Source organism: Vidua chalybeata, chromosome 12, assembly GCF_026979565.1.
Source record: "Vidua chalybeata isolate OUT-0048 chromosome 12, bVidCha1 merged haplotype, whole genome shotgun sequence".
Lineage (NCBI taxonomy): Eukaryota > Metazoa > Chordata > Aves > Passeriformes > Viduidae > Vidua > Vidua chalybeata.
In genome coordinates, this window is record NC_071541.1 from 15,332,112 (window position 1) to 15,351,904 (window position 19,793).

At 48.1% G+C, this 19,793-nt stretch overlaps 1 protein-coding gene across 1 annotated transcript in view; it reads left to right on the forward strand.

Annotated features, from left to right (window-relative positions):
- STAB1 (stabilin 1) overlaps positions 1–19,793 on the forward strand; it is a 52,275-nt gene that overhangs the window by 25,034 nt on the left and 7,448 nt on the right. Inside the window, exons 24-54 of the mRNA XM_053953807.1 lie at positions 362–545; positions 738–831; positions 1,722–1,880; positions 2,724–2,819; positions 3,174–3,269; positions 3,865–3,912; positions 4,785–4,915; positions 5,295–5,406; positions 5,634–5,711; positions 6,056–6,157; positions 6,630–6,737; positions 7,220–7,351; positions 7,546–7,674; positions 8,375–8,431; positions 9,269–9,364; positions 10,448–10,643; positions 11,107–11,202; positions 12,161–12,206; positions 12,842–12,921; positions 13,790–13,915; positions 14,391–14,464; positions 14,802–14,876; positions 15,453–15,572; positions 16,477–16,524; positions 16,645–16,728; positions 17,331–17,477; positions 17,594–17,728; positions 18,364–18,423; positions 18,524–18,700; positions 19,205–19,291; positions 19,543–19,689. Coding sequence (XP_053809782.1) covers positions 362–545; positions 738–831; positions 1,722–1,880; positions 2,724–2,819; positions 3,174–3,269; positions 3,865–3,912; positions 4,785–4,915; positions 5,295–5,406; positions 5,634–5,711; positions 6,056–6,157; positions 6,630–6,737; positions 7,220–7,351; positions 7,546–7,674; positions 8,375–8,431; positions 9,269–9,364; positions 10,448–10,643; positions 11,107–11,202; positions 12,161–12,206; positions 12,842–12,921; positions 13,790–13,915; positions 14,391–14,464; positions 14,802–14,876; positions 15,453–15,572; positions 16,477–16,524; positions 16,645–16,728; positions 17,331–17,477; positions 17,594–17,728; positions 18,364–18,423; positions 18,524–18,700; positions 19,205–19,291; positions 19,543–19,689 — 3,320 coding nt within the window. The remainder of the gene's footprint in view (positions 1–361; positions 546–737; positions 832–1,721; positions 1,881–2,723; positions 2,820–3,173; positions 3,270–3,864; positions 3,913–4,784; positions 4,916–5,294; positions 5,407–5,633; positions 5,712–6,055; positions 6,158–6,629; positions 6,738–7,219; positions 7,352–7,545; positions 7,675–8,374; positions 8,432–9,268; positions 9,365–10,447; positions 10,644–11,106; positions 11,203–12,160; positions 12,207–12,841; positions 12,922–13,789; positions 13,916–14,390; positions 14,465–14,801; positions 14,877–15,452; positions 15,573–16,476; positions 16,525–16,644; positions 16,729–17,330; positions 17,478–17,593; positions 17,729–18,363; positions 18,424–18,523; positions 18,701–19,204; positions 19,292–19,542; positions 19,690–19,793) is intronic.

The following is a 19,793-nucleotide window of genomic DNA, read 5'->3' on the forward strand; positions in this document are numbered from 1 at the left end:
TCAAACAACAGTGGAAAAATATGTTTGATATGACAGTGGTGATGTTTTGGAAACATCAACCTAATTTAGATCTCTCCTGTTAGGAAACAAGACAATTGACAATGACCTTGAGCTTGATAGCCTAAATCTGAGTCTGTTCTTACAGCCTGTAGAAAACATGGACCCAGGCAGTCACAGGATCTGTTCCCTGGCCAGGCTTGATTTGTGATGGATGTCTCTCAGCAGACATCCCCTCTGTCAAAAACAATAATGGAATGATTATTTGGTGCCACCAGAGGTTGTGAAGGAAAGTTGGAAATCTACAACTGTGATGGATCCTGGACTTTTTGTACTTACTGATCCTACTGCATGTCCTTGACAGATTGTGGCTGTGTCCATGGTGTCTGTGACAACAGGCCTGGCAGTGGGGGGATATGTCAGTCCTGGTCCTGCAAGGAAGGCTACACTGGGAAATTCTGTGACAAGACATCCAAGAATTGTGGCCCCAGTGGGCTGTCCCAGTACTGCCACCAGCACGCTGTCTGCAGCCTCAATGACACAGCAAGGTCAGTCTCTGTGGCACGTTCAGGGGCACAGTTGCCTCTGTACAGGCACATGGCTGCCACCCCTGTGGCTGTGTGTGTCTTTGTACTTGGTGCACAGGATGGTTTCAGTAACTCAGCCAGCCTGCTAGTAATAAATCTTGCTTGCTTGAGGGACTGCTCTACCTGTGTCCCTTTTGTGCTTATACTTTTAAGGTGCATCTGCATGGACGGATACGAAGGGGATGGGTTTTCCTGCCAGCCCATTGACCTGTGCAGTCAGCCAGAACGGGGAGGTTGCTCACAGAACGTAAGTGGGGTCAGATTGTGAAGAGTGGAGAGGCAGCTCCTCTCAATCACAAGAGGGATCCAGGACTCCTGGCACTGTTACAGATTTTGTGTGATAATGTTTCCTGTCTGTCAGATGAGGTAGAGTAACAAGTGCCTTGGCACAGTCACTGTAAAGATGTCGATAATTTGGGTTGGTGCCAAAATGTGACACTCAAGGACAGTTTGGCTGGTTCACACCAGACATTTTATCAGCCACATAGTTTAGCTGTACAGATAATTTTTGGTTTGCAATGATATTCCCCTCAAGCTCTTCTAACATGTGTTACTCCCTCTGTAGCTTAACTGTGAGATCCAACACATATTCCCAGTAACCATCAACACTATATTTGTATCCATGGTTAAAGACTGTGGTGCTTCATGTTTGAAATTACTGCCAAATAATTAGACCTCATCATAAATTGGACCCGTCAGTCAGAGGAAGACATTGGGCCATATACAAGAGAATAGGATGGCACTGGGTACAAAGTAGGTCTTTTCCTGAGAGAGATCTGCCATCTATCATTGATTCCATCCCAGACATCCAAGCAGGAGATTGTGGTCCTCTTCAGGGAATACTTATTGTGTAATGGAAGAGCTTTACACAATGATAATGAATGCCCTGCGAGTTCTGAGCCACCTTAGACATAAGTGTCTATCTCTCTGAAAACACAAAATGTCTCCAGAATCACTTTTTATGAAATTTTCTATGACTTTTCTGGAGAAGATGCTTCCACCCCCTGTCCCCAGTGCTGGAATCAGAGTCAGTCAGTCAGAAATTCTCCACAGTGTGAGGAAGATTTGTTGCTGTATTTTCATTGCACTCTCTCCTTTTTGCTGGGTGTAATTCCTTCTCTGTCCCTTCTCCTGAAGGCCCTGTGCACCAGTACAGGCCCTGGCACTGCCACGTGCCAGTGCAACGTGGGCTGGACTGGGGATGGCAAGGCCTGTGTGCCCATAGACAACTGCATGCTGGAGAGCAGAGGGAGCTGCCACCTCAACGCTGACTGCGTGTACATCGGGCCTGGACAGGTATGAGCAAAGCTAAGCAGCCTGGTGGTAGAACTAACACTCCCTCAGCTGCTCTCAGGTGGCCTTGGATTGCCAGAGATAAAAATTGGGCTGGCCAGCAGCCAAGCTTGCTTGTCCACTGCCAGAAACACCAGCTGCAGCTTGCATGTGAAGTGCACTGGTGTGTTCAGGACTGCTGCTTGACTCTAGGACTTGTGCAGCAAAGGGACAGGACTGCACTCTGTAATACAGCTTGACCTAAGGCATCAGTTGCTGCATCCCCCTGTCCCCTGACCACAGCACTGAAGAGCATGTGCAGCTGTTCAGACAGTCTGTGGAGGGAGCTGGGCCAAGAGCAATGCATGTTGAGCTAGGAGGAAGGTGCACATGAGAGGAGACTTCTCGGGGTACTGCTTCTCCCCACTGAGCATGGGGAGCATTGCACAATGTGCTGAAAAAAGGTACAAAAGCTGTAGCACATTTTAGTGAGGTGAAATGTGGAAGTGCTCTCCTAGATACCTTGAAAGCAGGAAGCTTTGAAATTAGCTCCTCTTTCTGCTATTCACAAAATCTGTGTCATTCCCTAAAAACCTGGAAATAAACAGAGGAACCCATCATCTGCAAGTGACCCCCACAGCCAAGCAATGCAGGGGATCAATGTGCTTGAGTAACCAGGCAGCTTGTGTGCTGTGATAGAGGATGATGCTCTGCTAAGGAAAAAGCTCCACATTTCCAGGTCTTGATTGACCAGGAAGAATACTTGGGAAAATAAATTAAGGATAAATTCTGCTGCCTTAGACATTTTTTGGATAGTAAATGGGGATGCTCTGGTAAGTCTATAAAACTGAAATGTCTTTTTTGCAGAGCAAGTGTGTCTGCAAGAGGGGTTATGCTGGCGATGGCCACAGCTGTGATGCCATCAACCCATGCCTCATGGACAATGGTGGCTGCCATGACCTGGTGAGTAGTTAAAGAGCTCTCCTCAGGCTGGCATGGCAGGGCAGGCTCACCTGCTCACTGACAGGTTTTGCAGCAGCCATGGCATTGAGAGAATTGCAAAGGTTTATGTTATGTCATGTCATCTTACTGGCCTGCACTGATGTGCTCCAAAGATGATTTTTGTGGGTTCACACAACCAAAGCTGAGCTGCACGAGGGGAGCACTCAGTGCCACCATAAAGGCAGCAAGGGGAAGGTGTTTGTGTGTGCTACTCTAGCCCAGCCTGGAAGGCCAGAATTCAGTTCTGAGACAGGTGTAATACTACATAACCTGTGTTTGCTCTCTAATTTCTTCTTCCTTTCCTTGTATTTGCAGGCTACGTGCGTACCCCTTGGTGGAGGAGAGAGATCCTGTGTTTGCTCTGAAGGCTACGTTGGGGATGGCATGACGTGCTATGGGGACATTCTAAAAGTTAGTGAAGAGCAAATGTCTGAGGCCTTTTTGAGACTGGAGAGAAGTGGCTCTGCTCTCTCTTTACTTTTCCCTGTTACCTGAGTTGACTCCTACCAACATCAGCGTGAAGCCCATGTGTATTCCAAGGCCACAGGGACAGAAGAGATGCCAGGACTAATTACTGCCAGTGAAAGCATAAGCTGCTTCATCCCTGTGCAGGGAGCACCTGTCCTGTGCAATAAGTCATCTTTCCTTCGTTGTTAGGAAAGTTTTTCAGGTCAGAGCTGTCAGGCCCATTTTCTGTCATTAGAAATATTAAAGGCCATGGTGGATTCAATCTTTTGTCCCTGATACACATGAACTCATTGCAGATGAGTTGAAAAGAGTTTGTTTATTTGGAAATATATATATTTACTGGCTGAAGTTTGCTTTTAGAAGTGCCCATCTCTCCTCACAATACATGGTGCCTGTAATGGCTGTGAAGTGAGAAGAATGTCAAAGTCATTGTTGCCAGATTTGATATTGCAAAGGGCTCCTTTCCCCCACCCCGAGTCCCCCAGCCCTGTACCTTGTGCTCAGCAGAGGTAACTCTTCTGTTGTTTTTATTTGAAAGGAGCTGGCCAGGAATTCCCACTTTGTAGGTTTCTACAACTGGGTTAAGGTAAGAGAAACAATGGGACACCCATATGGGTAAGTTCTGTAGAAGTGAAGTCTGTGAATGAGTCTGTTAGAGGACAAGCAACTCCATTTACCTTTTTCTTTGAAGAAAACAAAGCAAAGGAAATGAGAAATGGTTACAGAGCAGGCATGTAGAAAAGCTGTGGAGTTTGTGGTAGAATAGGGTCATGAGTGTGTCTTGGGGACTTTGTTTCTCTCACAAGAGGAAGCTGGGGCTGTGTTACACCTAATTTTCATGGTTGTGTCATCTGTAATTCCTGGCCATCAAAAAACAGCACAGAAGGGAAAGAAGGTGTAGCATTATAAGACTGTCTTTCAGAAGAGCATCCTTTGGGACATTAGCCTGTATATTTGCTCCTTTTCTCATAGCTGCTTCCCTCTCTCTAGAGTGGGAATAAGAGAGATCCTCCACAGACTGCACTAAGTCTGTGGAAACACACTATGAAGGACAGCCTCTAATTTGAGCTTTAGCTCACCCCTCCTGCTGCATACAAAATTGCTTTTGCCAGCAGTTATCTTGGGCCCTCCCCCAGGACTGATGTTGGGGATTCAAAAAGGATTTATGGATATGATTGAATGTGTTTGAAAGAAAACTGAATTGGGAAGGTGGAGCTTAAAGCAGCAGGTTTTCCCTTGGCAATAAGGTGTCAGCTGTTTTGGCCAAACCACCTGTGGCATTCATTGCTTGCCATGCCCAGGAGAGGCAGGAGATCTGCTGTGCTGCTGAGCACCTGCCCTGTTCCTTCACATCCCTTTCACATGGCTGCAAGAGCAGGATGGCTGTTGGGTGTATTTTGCACTATAGTTGTGGCAGTGGCATGTCTTATTTGTTCATTTTTGTGCTTTGGACAACAGAAATCTCTCTTCAGCATCCCAGCAGGAGCCAACGTCACTGTCCTGGTGCCATCAGAGGCAGCTATCAAGAACTTGAGCAATGCTGACAAAGATTTCTGGTTGAGCCCTTACACGCTGCCGTTTTTAGTCAGGTACAAGGAGCCTCCTGCCTTTCCTTTGCTGGGCCAAACAACAGTAACAGACCCATAAAATGGATTTTTTCTTGTGCATGACCAATGAGGAGATATCTTGAGATAAATATAGAAGCAAATTTAAATATCTAGCAGGCAAAAAATTAAGTAGGCATTTAAAACATAACAGACCACAGACCAAGGGAAGTGGGTTTATTTTTCATGTATTTGCAGAGAGATTTTCCCAGTCAGACAGCATCAGAACAATTCTCTCCATTGTTCCCTCCACATGCTAAATTACTTCCTGTGAGAGATGTGAATGTGGGGTGGTATGGTCTTATCTCCCTGTCATTACCAACACTTCCCTAATCTTTTCTTTATCTGATTTTGTTCTCCACAGAGCCCACTTCCTTGAAGGTGTCTTCACTGCTGAAAAGCTCAAAAAATACGATGGGCCAGAATTACCCACTCTCAACCCACAGACCAGATGGCAGATAAACACCACAAGTGGTGTAAGGCTTTCTTACATAAGGCACATGTACCAAGCTCAAATTTAACTGCTGAGGGGCTGCTCTATCCAGTGGGGAGCCTGGGTGGGACACTGGTGCCCTCAAATGCAGGCGTCTTTCAAAAACTGTACCCAGATTAACCATGTGCAGCCTTGAATGAACACCGTATTTGTTTTGAACTTGCTTGGCACTTCCTGATCCTTTTGCTTCTCCCTCTGGTTCTTGTGCAGGTATTGACCATCCAGAATGCAAGTGTAGTTGTCAGTGACATCCCTGCCAGCAATGGCATCATCCACATCCTCAGTAAGGTATGTCAGTACATGTGGCACTGGGAAATGCTGCAGTTGTAGCAGCAGGGTTGTGTCGCAGCCTCTGGGCCAAGGAGGAACACATGTCTGGGTGGCTAGGAAGGCAAAATATATGAGGTTATCAAAAGGTCCTGCCAGATGTTTCCTGTGCAGCAGTGTTCAGTGTTTAAAACATTTGTCTCCAGGACCAGTGGGTGGAGAGCTCCCTTTCTCTTGGCTGATAGAAAAGTTCAGGCTATTGCAGGACTGTGTTGAATGAGGCTTTTTAATTGCCTTTCTTGCAAGCAGGGCAGGAGTCCAGTGAGATTCCCCTCAGCCCCTTGCTCAGCCTCGCTCTTTTGCAGGTTTTGTTGCCACCCCCAGGAGATATCCCACCAAGCCCTCCTGGTCTGCAGGAGCAGCTCAGCACAGTGGCCTCCTTCAGCACATTCCAGGAGTTGCTAGAGGTAAGCAGTCGAGGTGAGCACAGCTGTCACTGTCACAACAGTCTTTGGAGCAAATGCCACCTCATCCTCTACTGGGGGACCTAAATTTGGGCTGCCTGGAAAGAAAGAGAGATCATGTGTGTCCTACATGAGGGATCTTCTAGGAAAGCTTTTGAGCAGCCAGAGAGTTACATAACTGCAGTTAGATCTCTAGATCACTGGTATGTGTTACAGTGGAAGATGACCTGTCTACTGCAGATGCTGTGATACAAAGCAGAGAAAATCAGAAGAAAGGAAAGGCTTTTTCATAGCTGGGAAGCTGCTCTTATGTTAGCTAGGACAAGGAGCAAGCAATCAGATGTGTATAGCTGAGTAGAAGTTGTTTATCCCATTTTCAAGCTTTTCCTCTTGTCTTTGTAATTGATCTCACCATGGTTTGGGTTTTAGTGAGTATAAGGGTAATTGCTAATGTTACTGTTTGGGCATTTTTTAGGAGTACCAGCTTATTGGGAAAGTTGAGTCCTCTGAACAATACACAATTTTTGTTCCTGGAAATAATTCCATTGAGGAGTACTGCCGTGCTGCCAATGTGACCCAGCTGGTAAGCTCACTGCTTGCTTACAGTTTGAATATGTGTTGTGGTGGGTGCAGGGGCATGTACGCTGCCAAACGGTAAACAAACTCAGGGGATTTCAGCATGCAGAAGAATATCTGATGCTAAAAGCTGGGAGAAATGTGGCAGAGAAATTAGAGGCTTTACAGGGGTGTTGCAGTGGGATCTGAAAAGAATATTTGGACCCCGAGGGCAGAGTAAATTAGTATGTGGATAGACAGCACAACATCTTCCACTTCCTGGCTGGCTGTGGCAATTTTCAGACTTCTGAAAGGTTCCAAAAAACATTAATGGGTTCATCAAGTATCAGAATCATGAAGTGTGATCAGTCATCTGTGACAGAGAGTTACTAGGCTCAGTGGGCTTAATTAGCCATTACAGGTGCTTAGGAACATTTCTTATGCCATACCTCTGACTGAATTGTCTAGGAAGTCAAAAGACTCCAAGCACTTGTATTTTTGTGGATTTAGGACAATGAAACAGTGCAGTACCACATTGTACTGGGAGAGAAGCTCTTGCCTGCAGACTTGAGAAGTGGAGTTCATAAGAACAGCATGTTAGGGCTCTCCTACTGGCTGATGTTTTACCAAAACAGCACTCAGGTAAGGGAGGCAGACTGTTCTGCCATCTGAGGCTCTGGATTGACCTATCACTTCCTAAGGCTGGTGACTCAATACTCCTGTTTCTCTTTTGCACACCCTCACAAGTTTACTGCTGGACTGTCTTGGAGCTGCCAAGCAATCCATGCAGAACGAGTGGAAGGTTATTGTCTCAGCTGTTATCTCCTGTTTTGCAGAAGTTTGTCAATAATATTCCTTTGGATGGAAAGTCCTTTGAGACGAGGAATGGCATCCTGATCGGGGTGTCCCAGGTGCTCCAGGTCCAGAAGAATCGCTGCACTGCCAATACCACCACCATACTGAAGGTAATGGTGGTGTCCAAGGAGCTGACACCATTTCAGGGTTCCTCCAGGTGCTGAGCCAAACTGATGGGTAACAGACAACCTTCCTTGGCTGTCCTCATGGATGAGATAGCTTGTGGTGTAACCACAGATGAGCCTCGTGAAATGGGATACTGTGCAGATTTGGCACCTCCTACCTGGAGATTCTGTATATCTAATGCAGCTCTTGTGCAGATCATGTTCAGTTCCCTTGCTGAGCCTCCCTCACAGTGCCAGCCATGGGGCTGGCCAGTGCAAGGACTTCCAGATATTCAGCTGTGGAAGGAAAATCCAGCCCAATTTTTGCATGCCATGACCACAAGCTCCCTTAGAAAATGCTCCCTGGTTTGCCTGGGAGTCATGGCCAAAAGTCCAGCTTGCATGTACCTTGTGGCTCATGGCAATTAAGCCACTAAACCTGAAGATTGCAGTGTCAGACTGCCTGCTACAGATCAGGAAAAAAAGTATTTGCAGCCTTGTGTGAAGGAACCCCAGGGCTACAAAAATCCCTGAGACTCAGGAAAGGTGTGGCATATGATCTCTTCTTTTGGTGTTTTGAGCCACAAAGATAAAAACCTCTTTGTCCCAGCCAGCAGCCTGTAGAGCAGCATTTGTAATTCAAGATTAGTGTCTGTGATCTGGGTAGAGGGCACACTTGTGACTTGTCCTGTTCTCTGTGCCCTAGTCAAGGTGTGGCAAGTGTGACAAGGGGATCAAGTGTCCTTCTGGATCAGTTCTTATGGTGAGTCTTGGATTCATGTGACAGCTCACAGACTGGTTGCAGATAGTGCTTTGAGATCCTTTGATTGCTCTATAGGTGTCATCTTGATACCTGAAAAAATGTGCCCTTGAGTCCTCTGTGGCTCATCCATTGCCAAGGTTTGCAAGAACAAGCAGAAACCAAGGGAGGGTTATACAGGAAAAACATGGATATGAATCATGAAGCTCCACCCAGAGCTGGTACCAGGTTTTGCCTGAATTTCAGGAGCCCTTTAGTTTTCCCACTTAACAGAGAAGAAGAGGAGAGGCTTTTTTTTTTTTTTTTTTTTTTTTTTTTTTTTTTTTTTTTTTTTTTTTTTTTTTTATATCTTTGTCTCTTTTGGCACTATTATCAAGGAAAGACAATTTAAGAGTGCCTGTAGCAATTCCCCTGCCTGGACCATTAATTTGTTCATGCAGCTGCAGGCTGTGCCTGCAGCTTGTTTGTGAGTGAGTGACAAACATATCCAGAGAGGAAAATAACTAAGCATTTCATTTCCATGCTGGTTGTGAATTGCCTAGCAGCTACATCTGGCTTCTTAGGCCTCGCTGCTTTACCCTATGCCAAAAAATTCCCAATTCTTTTTTTCTCAGTATTCAGACTAATATGTACCATGGGCTTGGCAGGTAAAAAATAGACTCTGTGTGGTGACCTCACTTCCAGAGATGCTTCATTGGTCTCAGCTCTGGATAGTTCAGATTTTTAAGGCTATTCCTGTCAGATACAAATCAGGAACACTGCCATATGCACAAAAATGTACATTATTTGTCTAAATATTGTAGTATCTCCTATCTGTGTCTATGTTGATTATATCCTCAGGAGCCCCTTGGAAGCAGGAATCTCGCTAGCTGTAGATTGCGCTCGGCAGGTGTGGGAATAATGGGCTGCCATTTCACCTGTGCAAAAGTTTCTCTGGTGAGAAAAACACTTACCTCTGATTCATTTTGGCAAAAACAAGATAGATGGGTGTCAGAAGCACAGCCATGGAAGTGCAGGCTGTGCTGAAATCCTGGCTGTGTTTGTGCCGTTGCATAGCTGGGGTTGTCTGGGAATCGCTCTCCATCCTGGAGGTGGAGGGCACTGGAACAACAAAAGATTTGCAGAAATGTCTGCACCGTGATGGATTGGGATCTGCTGCTTCGGTATTGTTAGTCTGGGTTTTGTCCTGCAGAGGAAGAGAAGGAGTTGAATGTTTGCAGTCTGGTTTCCTAAGGAAATGAGGCATGAGTGATGGTATTCTGCTTGTGCCTGTGCCTTCCCGAATAACTGATGACTCATTGGAGCCAAAGCAAAGGGAGGAGCACAAGGTCTCACACCTCATGTTGTGTGTTATGGCCCCTACCAGTTTTGTGAAAATGGGTTGCTGGAAGAAAACATTTAAAGAGAAAATAGTAAAAGAAAGGCTTGTGTGAATTTGACATCTTATAGATGTTGCAGTATCACTTGGAAAACTTTAGAGGGAATGGGAAATTGAAAAGGGAGAGGAGGAGTTAGACTTACTGTACTCACATAGAGAGTTTAGTCAGTACTTAAACCTCATTTGGCACTTTTGCATTGCTTCAATAGATGGTGTGTCTCATCATCTGTAATGTCTAACTTTGTCCTGTCATGATTTTCTTCCCTCCATGGGTAGATGCAGAAAGTGAGAGCAGTTAAATCAGGCTTTGGAATCAAATCACCTCCTGTCAGAGCCTCTCTTTGCCCAGCAGAGACACACTGGGGCCATAGGCAGGAGACAGGTTGGAGGGGCACAGGATATTTCAGTTACTCACCAAAGGGCCTGTGTTTCTCAAAGGTGGTGCAGACCTTTACATGAAGTCTGGGCAACAGAACACCCCATTTCAGGGTGTTCTCTCCATCCTACCTGTTCCTTCCATGTGCTGTCAGAAATTATGGCTGTCAGACAGAGAGGGGAATCAAGCAGCTCCCATGATCAAGCTGTACCTCGTCTGTGTGCACAGGATGGCTCACCCCAGCTTGTTCTTGTTGGTTTTCCAGAGGTCCGTCTGCTGCCCAGGCTACTACGGCCACATGTGTGAGATGTGCCCCGGGAAGCCGGGCCGGTGGTGCTCTGGGAACGGGGAATGCCAGGATGGCCTCCAGGGCAGCGGGGAGTGCCGGTGCCTGGAGGGTTTTCACGGCACTGCCTGTGAGATGTGTGAAGTGGGACGATACGGAGCCGACTGCAAATCAGGTGACACCGATGGCTATGGCAGCTTGCCTCTACCAAACTGCTTGCAGAAAGATGGCCACATCTCAGCTTCAGGAGGGGTGGTGGGAGAGCAGAAAGGTGCCAAGACTCTGACACACACACATGGCTGCCAGGTCTCAGGGAGAGAGACAGCAGGAGTGAGCACTTGTGGCCAGCCAGAGGAGTGGCCCCATTTAGCATCCTCAAACCAAGCATGTGTTGTGCTGTGCTACTCTTCCTGCTGCCACCCAAACTACAGCAAGCACAGGCAGGTGATCTCTTCCTGGGCTTTTTGGCCTGGCAGTGAGGGATCAAGAGCCTGTGACATTTTCTTTTGCTACTCCTGGGACATTTTCTTGATGGCAAGTTGATGTGTTGGATTAGTAACAGGGCAGACAATGAAATGGCAGCAAGACTCTGCTGGTGAGCCCTGGCTGGTTTGACAGTGTTTGTATTTCCCCTGCAGAATGTGCCTGTGACAATGGCATTTGTAACGACGGACTGCGAGGGGACGGGAGCTGCGAGTGCTTCCCAGGGTGGACGGGCCCCACCTGCCAAGAACGTACGTGAGTGTGAAGGGGCCTCTGGTGTAACGGCGGCAGAGAAATCCTATCGAGTTGTCAGAGCAGCTGTGTCTGCTCTGACCACAGAGTCACATGTACTCTCCATTCCCCCAAAGCCTTTTCAGACTCTGCTTTCTCATTCCTGCAAACAAGCTGCATTTGCTGTGATTTCCCCAGCTGTTTATTTTGGTAAACCAAGAAAAGCCTATCCCTACTTCTACCTCCACTGAGGTTAGAGGCACCTCAAAACCAGCCCCTTGCTCTGGGAGAGAAATGAGAAATGGGAGCTTCCAGCCACATTGGGTTGGTCATGACTCCTGTTGCTTTCCTAAGAAGGTGGCAGAGCTTGATTTGAATTTTCAAAAGGCCCCAGTGTGTTTGCTGAGCTGCTTTTTCTGCTCACAGATGCAGTCACTCAGGTGAGCTCAGGCCGTGGTCTGCAGTTTTCAATAAATCTGTCATTGTGTGTCAAAATAACATGTTGAAGATGGATTTGGGATTTTAACTAGCATTTGGGTGAGGAGAAACCTGAGCTTCTAAATACATTGGGATTTTAAAGGTTTGCACATAAAGGTTGATTTTATTGTGAATTTAGAAATAGAAATCAAGCAGAGCTGTCCTATCTAGTGTAAATGTCAAGCATGAAAGCAGTTCATCTTTTGCTTCAAAAGGGCCAAAACCAAATGGCTCTGTGTTCTGGATTAACAAGGTTTCAGGCCTTGTTTTGTTCTAACCAGTGCAGAGGTCACAGAGACAAAATCAAATTGAATCATTAGCTCAGACAGAGAACATCAAATTCACTCCCTTGCGAAGTGCCAAAACATAAATCCCATGAGATTTTCCTGCTGCTACATAGGGCAAGAGAGTTAGCATCACTCCTGGCAGGCTTCTTTTCTCTAGATGACAGAAATGGCCCCAGCTGAAAATTCCAAGTTATATTTGTGTTTTCTCTTGCAGGAATCAAGATTGACTTATGCAATAACACTTGCCATCAAATGGCCAAGTAAGTGCAGAAGAGAGGCTGAGTCATCCATGTGTGTTTGTGTGAGTTTTACCCAGAGGTGATTCTGGCTTAGGGCTTGGCAGAGGGCTGGCAGAAGGTGCCTATTCATCAAAGATGCATAATTGTCAGTTCCTTCCTGGGAACTGCCTTTGGACCTGAGCCACCTGTAGTCTCCCCAAGGATTTTGTTTGTCCAGGCATACATCCATTCTAAGTTCCTTTAGCATGTGTGGATGGCAGAAAGCAGAGATTCCAAGGCACTCCAAGGCTGGCCTTATTCATGGAGCAAATCAACCAGCCATTTACAAACTCTTCCCCTGCCAAGGAACGAGACAGGGCTGGAATTATTCCCTCATGTTCCCTTCTCCATCCATTATCCAGACTCCTCTTTTAGGCAGGGACCCTGCCATCCCCCTTGCACCTTGCAGAAGCTCGTGGGTGTGGTGAGGGTGCACTATGGGAGGCCTGGGCCCTGGCCAGTGTGACTGGAGTGTTTGAAGCTGTAAAGGAATACCTGGAATGTGCCTCCTGTGGTCATTGTGGTCTCTTGCATATGCCAGATTTGAACAGTGCTTCCCACCAGCCGAGCAAATCGGGAGGTTTTGTCAGTGATTGTTTATGCCTGTCTTGTTTCAGCTGCCTCAACAGTTCCACAGATTCCCAACCAACCTGCTTCTGCTCTGCTGGATACACAGGGAATGGCACCCACTGTACAGGTGTGTCCAGCAAAGACAAGGTGAAATAAATGGCAGGAAGCTGCCAGAGGAAAGATCACTCAAATCCTTTTCCTCTCAGCCATCCACCATGAACTCTGCCATGCTTTGGTAGAGATGTTTTCCAGTCCAGAGCTTTACACAGGATGCTCCTGGTGTTGCTAAAGTCTGCAAGAGAGGGATAAAAAGGCAGGAAAGTGTAGGAGGGCAGCTCTTACTGCTGAATGCACATGAATGGATTGTACTCGTTCTAATATGACAGTATTGGTGGCAAAGCTATAACAATTTTGGCCATGAATCCTGGGAATGTGGGTGTTTCAATTCCCTACAACTTTGTGATTCTTCTGGTCATATCAAAATCAGGTAATAGTGCAGCAGTAGAGCCAAAATGAGGTGGAATTTCAGGATACTTCACCGGAGCTACATTACATACCTTGTTTATGTCAAAAGCAAACAGACCAGGAAAAAAACAAGTGATAAAATTGTAACAGTCAAAACATTTGTAGACATTCCAATTACTTTTCAATATTGCCCTTGTTGAAAAGTGAGTAAAAAATCTAAAAAAACTCCTTCAAACATGTAAGTTGTTCAGGTAAATATATTTTTTCTCATCTAACCATTGTCAGTGAGCAAATTCTGTGAGGGAAAGATTTCCAATTTGGAGGTTACTTAAGCTCAGCTTATTTACTTGGACTGACCTGTCTCAGGTCTGGATAAGGCCCCATGTCCTTAAAGAACCAAGAGTTTCACTGGGAAACAAAGAGATTTTAACAAGATGTTGTGATTTTGTTAAGATAGATGATCATTCTGGCACAGTTGATCATTCCTAGGTGTTCTGAACTGATTCTTCTCCTCTTGTTTTTGGTCACAGAAATAGATCCCTGCACTATGGACCATGGTGGCTGCTCCATGCATGCTGTGTGCACCAAAGTGTCCCCAGGAGAGAGAACCTGTGTTTGCAAGGAGGGCTATGCTGGGGACGGGACACTCTGCATGGGTGAGTGCTCAGGGTGGGTTTTGGGGGTAGCAGAGAAGCAGCATCAATACTAAGCGGAATTTCAGACTAAAATACCAGTGTTTTGGTCTCAGACAAAAAGACTCCTGAAAGGTTTCTTGCTCTTATGCATGTCATGGAGAGGCCCAGAGACAGAGGGTGAGGGCAGTCTCCCACAGTGGTGCTCTGGGTGAAGATGGAGATAGGGGGAGTCCAGTCCTCTCATATTCTTTAAAGTACACTCAGACAGGCTTGGAATTTTCTGTGGGCAGATTTGTCACAGCTTGGAGACCCACATGTGTCAGGAGTAACTTTGCAGTTGCACCCTCTTCCTTTGCTATGACAAGACACTTTTCCAGGAAAGTGCTCCCCAAGCTGGAAAAGTTCTCCCTGTTGCTTTCCCAAAACCTCTTTGGACCAGTTCCCAGCTGCCTTGAGCAGCCCTCAGCAATAACTTGGCCTTATTGTTTTGCTGCAGAAATTGATCTCTGTCTCGAAAGCAATGGGGGCTGCCATACCAATGCAGAGTGCATCAAAACAGGCCCAAAGAAGGTGAGTGTGGAGGGTGGATGTCACGGCAATGTTATCATGGAAGTTGTCATGGCTGTCACTAGAGACAGTCCTGTCCATTGCAGTGCCCTGCTTTGTGCTTACTCCCTTCCATGTAGAGAAGGTTCCTTGGAAGTGCATGAAAACATTTCTGTTTCCATGAGAGCAGATGGCTTTGCTGGCCAGAGGCTGACGGCAGTCTCGAGTTATATTTGTTGTGGACACAAGCTTGGTTATTCACAGAGGCAGCAATGGTTGCTACACCTTCTGTCCAGGGCAGCCCTTGTGTGTTTCCTTTATTGGGTCCAAGCTTGAGCCCAAGGCTCTGTTCTCATTCCAGGTCGCCTGCAACTGCCTGCCTGGTTACAGTGGGGATGGAGTGAGCCAGTGCAACCCCATCAACTTGTGTGAACAGGTATGTCAGCATTTGGCTGCTTCCAGAGGTGAAGGCCACAGCCTGGAAGTGTTCCCTTCTCCCAGGAGTTAGCAGCAGGAACAGCGTTAGCCTGGTTGGTTGGAGCTGAAGTCTTGCTTTTCCACATACTGAAGGATTTCCTTGTGTGTTTGGTCTCCATTGCCTCCTGCAGTCACTTGCAGTTGTGTCTGTCACCCAGCATTCCCTCAAGGTGGAAAGAGGGACATAGGGCTGAAGGCATGTGGGATTTTTCCTTTGTGTCCATTTTGTGAGGCCCAAAAGCCTCAGAGTGTTCTGTGCTCACAGGCATTGCTGCCATGTCAAACTGTCCCTCTGAATCAGGGGTTTTGTCATGGATCCTGTGCTCCAAAGAGAGGTGTAAAAGTCTTATTTCATGGGAGGATTTGGTGCTGGGAGGCCCTTGATAGTTTGGGTGAGGTTTATTCTAAGGTACTAAACAGAGGGGAGGGATGGTTTCTTTCACTGGGCTGGATGGAGTTTGCAGCTCCCACACACAAGCAGCAGTTCAGGTGGTTGGAGAAGCCCCTCCAAGCAGCCTTTTGCTTTCCCTGCCAGGACAATGGAGGCTGCAGCCCCTTTGGGCTCTGCAAGTACACGGGCCCTGGCACTCGGAACTGCTCCTGCTCCTGGCACAGCATTGGAGATGGCTTCACCTGCCGTGGCAAAGTGCATCAGGTGAGAGGCCTGTGCTGCACCTTCTGTGTCCCCTGCCCTGCAGCAAACCACCCCCTCCTGTCCAGAGGGTGAGCAGATCTTGGTGTCACATGTGTCATGTGGGAGAGGAGACAGGTGCTTTGAGCAAACTCTCCATAAATCATGGGTGTGTTTGGTGTGCCAGCTATGGGAGAGAATCATGGCAAAGTGACTTTGCTCCAAAGGAAAGGAACACTCTACTGCTGTCAGCAGCATTGGCCATACCTCCAGGGGACTGCTTGCTTCATGTCATAAACAAATGGGAGTGATCTTGTTTTTTTCCCAAAGCAACTCAGTCCCTGTGGCCATGCCAGGACTTGGGACCCTGCTGGAGGGCAGCAGTCTATGTCCACTTCTCTTGCCAGTACAATGGCTGTCCTTGGGCAAGCTGGTGACCTTTTCAGGCAGTGGCACAGTGCCCACAGTGGAGCCATGAGAAAAGAGGTGGACGTGTGTGCCTCTGCTCTTACTGAAAGTCAGTGTAGTGAGGAGAGGGCATTTGCCTTCTAGGGTATGTCTGCCCTATGCTGGACAGCATCCCAGAACTGGCAGTGGCAGCACAGTGAGATTTTGTGAACACTCAGGTGTCCCATGAGCACAGGGCAGTTACCTATGAGAGGTGCTGCAGGACCAGCCAGCTTTGATCTTCTGTCCACTCCATCCTGCAGCACTTGTGAATGGTGCTGGCAGAGCTCACTGCAGCATCCATGGCATCTGGGCCTGCAGAGCCCGTGAGGGAGGGAAGATTACTGTGGTGTGTCAGGAGAACTGATGTCTCTTTGGGGTGGGAGAGTGACCTGGAGTGGAAGGAGCAGGTCACTGTGCTGGTTGGTGAGGAACCAGTGGAAGGGACCCTGTTAACACCAGCTGATTCCCTTTGTTTAAGGAGCTCGGAAGGATTCCAGATGCATCCATGTTCTTTAGGATGATACAGGTTGGTGACAGCTTTGTCCTTGTCTCTGGTAGTAAATCCCACCTAGAGCTTCTGCAAAGGGTCTTGCTAACTGGAACAATGTTTTCTGCTTCCCTTCCCACAAATACTCTTCTGACACAGGCAGAAAGCATCAAAGAACTCAGTGGGGCAGGGCCTTTCACTGTCTTCATCCCACAGACAGATTTCATAGGAAACACCACAGTGGTAAGTGCCCTCCCATGCCAATCTCTGTCAGGTGTTTGACAGCTCCACTTGTGGCAATGTCCCCCCTGGGACTGTTCTGCCCAGTGAATCAAGGCTAAGGGGCTGCACCGTGGAGAGTTAAAGGCATCCCCTGTTCTCCATCAGTGTAAAAGCAGAAGTTTGGAGGCATCTCACTGAGGAGACCACCTGGACAGGGGTGGACATATCTCCTCTTGTAAGGAGATGATGTCTTGTGGGTCTCAGAGGCACTGTACCAGATCAGTGGTGTGTGGTGCCTTTGGTGCCCATGGGGCTGGTAAAAACAAGGCTCCCATGCATCTGTGACCGACCCCTTACTCCTTCTCAGGAATAAGAGAATGGCAGCTTTTTGGTGTCAGTGTAATGGGATATCTTAACCCCATCACTGACTAGTCAAGCTGGTTGAAATTTCCCAAAGCTCTCAAATGGTTTTGTGCCTTCAGTGTGTTTTGGGGGGGTCCATCTTCCCTCAGGGATGAGTCAGAGGGAATTTAGGCAATCCAGGTCTCCCTCATTAGGGCTGGGGGTCCTGCGTGCGAGGCAAAGTGCCCTGGTGTGACTTCACTCCTGTTTTCTGTCTGTAGTTTGAGGAGTGGAAGAGCAGAGGCCTCCTCCGAGACCTGCTTCGCTACCACATGGTGGGCTGCCAGAAGTTGCTCTCCAGTGACCTGGAAGGCCAGGTGTCCCTTACATCTTTATCTGGCCACAAAATGAAGATCACAGTGAACGAGGTACTTCCCTTTGCTGTCCCATTTGTCAGGATGTCATGTGAAGAAAGGGGTTGTGGCAGGTGACTTGCCCGGGGCCCACAGGAGGCGCAGACCTCAGCAGGTCCCCTCTCTCGCAGAATAGCATCACTCTCAACGAGGAAGCCAAAGTGGTCATGAGTGACATCGTGGGTGTGAACGGGGTCATTCACTTCATCGACAGGATCCTCATTCCCAGTGACCTGGTGGGCCATAACATCTCAAAGCTCTCACAGGTAAGGCTGGAGCCGTGCCCTGCTGTCGGGGCTGTGGTGAGCTCAGGGACAGGATCTCTCTCCCAGCAGTGCTGCCTCAGCCCAAAGCTGCCTGGGCTGCTCTTCCTCCCTGTCCCTGACTGCCTAGGGGTTGTCTGAGGCCACAGATTTGGCTTGTGAAGGTGACAGAATTTGTGGAATATCTGGAACATAAGGAGCCTTTTCCATCATGAGGGAACAACAGTTCTGGATGTAGGCAGGAGGATCTTGTCCCGTGCTAACCATTATACTCCTTTTCCAGCACAGTTGCAGCATGAGTTTGCCAATGTCTCTCTGTGACTCCTTAAGCAAGCATTAGAGACTTATAGAGCCTGCATTTTACAGAATATAACATATTTTCTGTGCAGCACAACAGAGTGCTGGAATTCATCCCAGCTCCTGCCATAGCAGTGTCTATCCAGGATGAATCAGAAAAGTGATGGCTGCTGAATGCCAGCCCTTTCCAGGCCAAACCATCAGCATGATGGTGACAGTGATAAACTTGTGTTTAGCTGTGTTTAGCTACTGTAGTTGTTGCCTGTCTGGTTTCTCCCCTGCCTTGTTGGTCCTGGATGGGGAACCCTTGGTGTCAGTTGTTTGCCTTCCTCCCTGTGCAGCAGAACGTCACGGACGTGGCCGAGGCCTTTGGGTACACCATTTACAGCAAGCTGCTGCAGGTGAGCCGCTGCCCCTGCTGCTCTGGGGAGGCGCTGCGTGCCTGGGCACGGTCACTGTGGGCTCGGGGCTCTCCCTCTGTGTCCCTGTGCTGTCGGGCAGGACGCGGAGCTGCTGCCGCTGCTCGGTAACCCCGTGCACAGACCCTTCACGCTGCTCTGGCCCACGGACGCCGCCTTCAGCGCCCTCCCGGAGAACCAGCAGAAGTTCCTGTACCGCAGGGAGCACCGCGACGTGCTGGCCTCCTACCTCAAAGCACACATCATCAGGGACACCAAGGTGAATGTGACAGCACACAGCCTTGGAGCTGCCAGGGCCACACGAGGTGCCACAGTCTGCTATGGCTGTGTCAGAGTGACCTTGCAAATATTGCGCTGCCATAGAACACACAGCGTATCCATTGTCTTGAGAACTCCCAAAGCTGTTTGAGCATTTGAGGCACCTATGGCATCATTCTGAACCTCTGGTGGCTGAGCTGAAACCTTCTGTCATCAGCTTCAGGGGAGCTGCAAGGTTCACAAACAGGCTCTTGTGTACAGGGGTATGAGCGAGGGGAGAGTCCAGCTGAGCAAAGCCAGGCCCTGCTTTTTCACGCTGGCCTCTCACTGTGCAGGAATCTGGGACTAACCCAGCACAGTTGTGCTGTGCCACCCACACCAGCTTCAGGGACTGCCACATCACACCCCTCTGAGGCTGGCCACTGACCCCTGCCCTCACCATGTCTTAACATGAACTGCCATATTTTGCCAGTCTCTCCTTCACATTCTTCATTTTCCCTCTTAGATTGTTGCTGGTAATGTGCCCCAGGTTGAAACCATACGAACCATGCACGGCTCCACCATCTCATTCAGCTGCAGCAAAGCCCATGTGGTGAGTGTTCGTGATTCCTGGCATGATGCCACAACCTTCAGAGAGCACGTGCTGCATGGACAGAGGCCATCCTTAGGAGAGGTGGCTGTGAAAAGTGTTAAATAGGAAGGGTGGTCAAGGACATGTGCACAGAGATTTTGGAGATCTTGGAGTGATTAAGAAGCCATGACAGCCAAAACCGAGCACTTTTGGGTGGTACAGCAGGGATGTAGGGTGTGCCAGAATCACAGGTTGCTTTCTTCCTCTGTTAGGGGGAGATTCTGGTGGGGAACGGCGATGCCACCATCATCCAGAGGCACATGGAGTTCAATGGGGGCATTGCTTATGGCATTGATCGATTGTTGGAGCCACCGGATCTGGGGTCTCGGTGTGACGAGTTCACCTTGATTGAGCTGCAGGTAAGCACCTGTGATGAGCTGAATGAGGCTCTGGGCCACCTGTGCAGCCCCATGCCTGGGAACAGGGATGTCTGGAGGGCTTGCTGCCCTTCCTTGGCAAAGCT